General features: G+C 45.4%; 1 protein-coding gene across 1 annotated transcript; it reads right to left on the reverse strand.

Moving 5' to 3' along the window:
- Window positions 1–1,545: 1,545 nt before the first annotated feature.
- On the reverse strand, window positions 1,546–2,316 carry LOC145401248 (uncharacterized). The gene has a single exon (XM_080273583.1). The coding sequence runs from the start codon at window positions 2,314–2,316 to the stop codon at window positions 1,546–1,548; it is 771 nt and encodes a 256-aa protein (XP_080129709.1).
- Between the last annotated feature and the right edge of the window lie 2,123 nt (window positions 2,317–4,439).

Here is a 4,439-nt window from a genome sequence, read left to right on the forward strand (position 1 = left end):
ATTGTCTTCTACACAGTTGATAGAGAACTGTTGGCCATCCGGAATGGTAGTCATCGACTTCATGGTGAAGGAGTCCAGTATCTGCTGCATTTTACCTAGAAATCATAACAGCCAGTTACAGTATATTTATATGACTTTTGAGCAGCGACATCAGTGCTAGGTTGAGGTAATATGATAGGAGCAGCATGATTCTCTGGGTTAGGATGATGCCACAATTCTCTAATGCCCTTAAGATTGAACTTGAAAGTAATGAACTTTTTTATTTCAATGTCTACCTCTTCTTGCTTGGGTGCCATGGAATCAGTACAGTCTCCTTGTTGCTTGTGGAACATGATTAGTTGGGGAGGATAGGTGTTGTGTGTGTGATTGTATTTACAGTACTCTAAGTTAGTTTGGTTAGTCTGATAGTTGTTGATGTTCTGTGTAATGTAGTTACACCCATTATGATCATACATATTATCCATGGTAGGCAATAGACATGGTTTTGGTGAGATACTAGTCTCAGAAGTAGCAGCTACGACTAAATCATTGGCCATGGGTTTATACTCTCTTAAATTAGAGAAATCTCTAGTGAATGCTTGTGCTACTGTCTTTAGAGTCATAGGATATCGCAATAGTTGTCCATACACATCAGCTTTCATATCTTCCTCTTGGAAGTTTTTTGGTGGTTGAATAGCTCCAGCTTCATTATATGTACTCTTATTAGTGAATTTCATAGCTAGAGGAGACTTTAAAAACAGTAGGCAAGCATTATCATTTCTCTCAGTAGTGTAGTTATTGGTAATTGTACTCTGTTGAGCCACAGTCTGAGTTCGCGAGGCAAGTAAGTCAATTGTATATCCACATTTAATGATTTCAGCAGAGTAAGACCTAGGTGCATGGAAGTTGTACTCGTCAATAGAGTTTCCGGCTCCATATGTATAAAAAGGAATCTCGTGGTCGTACACCATATAGACCTTATTGGAATATAATGTAAGATTGTACATAGTCTCAACAGTTTGGTAACGGTTATTGGTAATGATGGTCAAGTATCTAGTGGTATCTGGAGGGATTTTGTTGGAGTAATAATTCTTCTTGAAGGTGATGCCTTGAAGAGAGCCGACTCCCGCTTCTGCAAGAAGAAGAAGAGTTCGGGGAATGTTTGGATCGGAGCCGTCATCTGAGTATATGCAGAGGTTAGGAGGATGGAGCGCTCCGGTAGATTGACTCCAATGAATAAACTACTTACCGATGGCACCAGTCGTTGCAGGTTGAGTTGACCTCTCACTCCGGTGATTTGTCGCACCGAGTCCGCTGTCCTCCTCGTTGTCGAACTCCATCCCTGAGAAGTCTAGCCGTCTCTTCTTGGGCGTCTGCGGACGTATCGAATCCGCCATGCACCTGGGTCAAGAGCTGTAGGTCTTCGATGTGTGCCTCGATGGACTCCTTCAAAGAGAGTAGCCACTTGTGGATGGTCACGTCTTTTATACGTCTCGGGTGAGGAGGTATCTCTGCAGTTGCCGCATAAGAGTATTTTATTCTCTGACTCATGTCGTATTTGACGATTCAGCACCGAATGGCCTCCTTTGTAACTCCGTCTAACATTTGACCGAGCTCGATGTTACTGGTAAGGAACCAGGGAATCCTTTTGATTCTCTCGAAAGTTTGATTCTTCTTGTCCGTCTCTAACTCTTCACCACCCAGAGCATTCTTGTAAATGTTGATGTTGGTGTAATTAATGCTGGGTTCTTCAAAGAGACAACAGGTTGCGTCGGGGAGTCTGGATAGTAGGAAGCGGTCGTTTTCGGAAGTTTTGGTAATGATCGCCGGTCTCATCGCTCGCAGTAGGAGATTCACGAGCATGGTTTTGCCAGTATTGGGTGGCCCTTGTAAGACGAAGGCGTTCTTTTTATTGTCCATTTTATTAAAAATGAACATGAAACTTGCAAAGAAAGTTTTCCAATATATATTGTTGGCAGAGAGTAGGTGAAGGATCCATCTGATGTCGTCCTTTTCGTCTTTTGTTAGTGTAGTATCGATGTCAGGGCAGAGTTCTGTCAATCTTTCATAGTAGGTTTGTTTCCTTTGTTTGGCGAGTAAGTCTTTTAACCATATCTCGAAGCAGTTACGGAGTTTGACGGTGTAGCTGTCCCCGTATAGTCTGTAGAGGATGCGAAGTTCTTCAGTCGGTAGGAGCTTCAAGTCACTGGTAGTAGCCGGTTTGTACTTGTCGAATAGATGATACATTGTGTTTAGAGCCTTGGCATTTCCTTTCTGTAAGGAGTCCTGCTTGTCGGTCAATTCACTGGCTCGTTCCTCTCTCTTCTCATTGATCATTTCCTGACAGCTTTGTAGAGATTTTTCGTTGCTGAGTCGTTCGTCTTCATTGCCTTCGCTGTGTTTGAGGAACTCGAACCACCATTGCGCGTTAGGTGTTGAGGTTGTGAGATCGGTCAGGCCGTGTCTCGTTAGGTAGCAGTATAAGTGTTGAGCATTCCGTACCTGCTGAAGTGTTGCATGAGCTTCAGTAATATTCGCGATAGTTCCTCCGAAATGGCAGATAATTCTGTTAAGCGTTCTTGATCGGTTCTTGAAGGAGCTGGCATAGATGAAGTGGAAATGTTGGGCGTCCTTTCCTTGTCCGTGTCCAATGAAGCCATATTTGGGTCTCTTTCCAGGTCTGACAGAAAATCGGATAGGCTCTCGTCTATGAATGAAGGTGAAGAGGTGGTCTGGCCAGAAGGTCTTGTCTGCTGCTGTTGTTCCTGTTTTGTCCTCTTGGCTTTTGCCTGCATCACGAGATGTCGTTGCTCATCAGGCGTCCTTGCATCATGTTTCCATTTTCGAGTGTTCCTTTCTTCCTGGCTTTCTCCTTCTTGGTCTCTGTCTTCGTCATACTGTAAGCTTCTTGGAGACGCTGGTCGGTAGCACGGGCTAGAGGGTTCATTAGTTGATTGACGGTGGAAGTGGCAGCCCCAGGATGTGGTTGATCGACCGCCAATCCTGCAGCTAGCATTGTCGTCAACAGTGGATCTTCCGCTTCTTTCTCGGGACCGGGATCGGCTGGTTGAGTCTCCGGATCTTTTGTGTTTGGTGCCGGTGGTTCTATTCTCTCTGGATGTGGGACGGAATGAGTCTCTGGTGCTGGTAGAGCTGGAAGGTCGGGCCGTTTCAAGTTCAATATCTGATTCACTCGGGAGGTCAATGCATAGTTGATGTAAGGGAAGGTCCTGTCGTATTTGAGGGCCATGTCCGTCACGTACTTCTTGAAGTTGATTCTGAGAAGGGTCTTCGCTTGTTGAGGGGTCTGTAGTAAATGTCGTCCCTGGGTTGATACTACCATGGAGGGTCTTGTTCTCATGAACCTCTGCAAGTAAGTGTTGAAAACCGACATGTTGAGTAATTCCTTGATGTTGGATAGAGTCGTCGCTAGAGTGTTCATGGCGTGGGTCAGGTTGGGTGAGTCCAAATAAGTTCTCTGGTTCAAGGTCATTAGTTGTTGGTCGATGTCGCTCTTCATCTGATTCGCTTAGGAGTGGTATGTTGTGCTGTTCACGCGATCGTTCCTGAAAGGAGAAGGGAGAAATTGTAAGAGTTTTGTATTAGGAGCTGTAATCGGAGCGCTCCGACCTCCTAACGTCCGTGTATACTCAAATGACGGCTCCGATCCAATTAGTATCCAATTATAAAAGAAACTTATACTTACACTCGGTTGGGTGGTTGCAGATTCAACAGTCAGTTGGTAAAGTCCTTGGTCACTATGTATCCAGTAGGGCCAGTTGAGTGGGTCTGTATGAACTGGTAGCCTTCCGTCAGTTGGTTGGGCGCATTCATCCCAATATCCTTCACGGGGTAGGTGATGCGTGGGTGCCCAATCAGGAAATTGGTGGATAAGATTGCGGGTGGCTGATGCTGTCCTGTCCCAGTCACCATCTTCTACGGCGGTCTCGAGCTCTTGTAGTAGTTGGTTGAAGTTGAGACCGTTGTCGTCTTCTACGAGCTCGTCTAGGAAGTCGTCAAGGGTGTTCCCGTGCATACTGGGTCCTTGGAGGATCGGAGGGTCTTCTCCTAAAGCCGGACTGAGCGCTACTGACGCGCCCATATTCATCTTCCAATTAATATGCTTCCGATCCGACCCTTCCAATTGTGGGTGCGGCTTGGACATTCTTAGAATGTGTGGATTAAATCCACTCAAGCCACGCCCACAATTGGAAGGGTCGGATCGGAAGTATATTAATTGGAAGATGAATATACTGAGGGAGGGAGTGAATTGGTGTAGGTAATTGGTGAATGTTTAATTGGGGAAGTGGAGTATGGAGTAGTCGGACGATAGGAGGAATGGAGCGCTCCACTTCCATTCAATACTCAATCGGATCGGAAGATGAATATACTGAGGGAGTGAGTGAATTGGTGTAGGTAATTGGTGAATGTTTAATTGGGGAAGCGGAGTATGGAGTAGT

Source organism: Coenobita brevimanus, chromosome 55 (genome assembly GCF_032717465.1).
Source record: "Coenobita brevimanus isolate Jiangsu-jjx chromosome 55, ASM3271746v2, whole genome shotgun sequence".
In the NCBI taxonomy this organism is placed as follows: domain Eukaryota; kingdom Metazoa; phylum Arthropoda; class Malacostraca; order Decapoda; family Coenobitidae; genus Coenobita; species Coenobita brevimanus.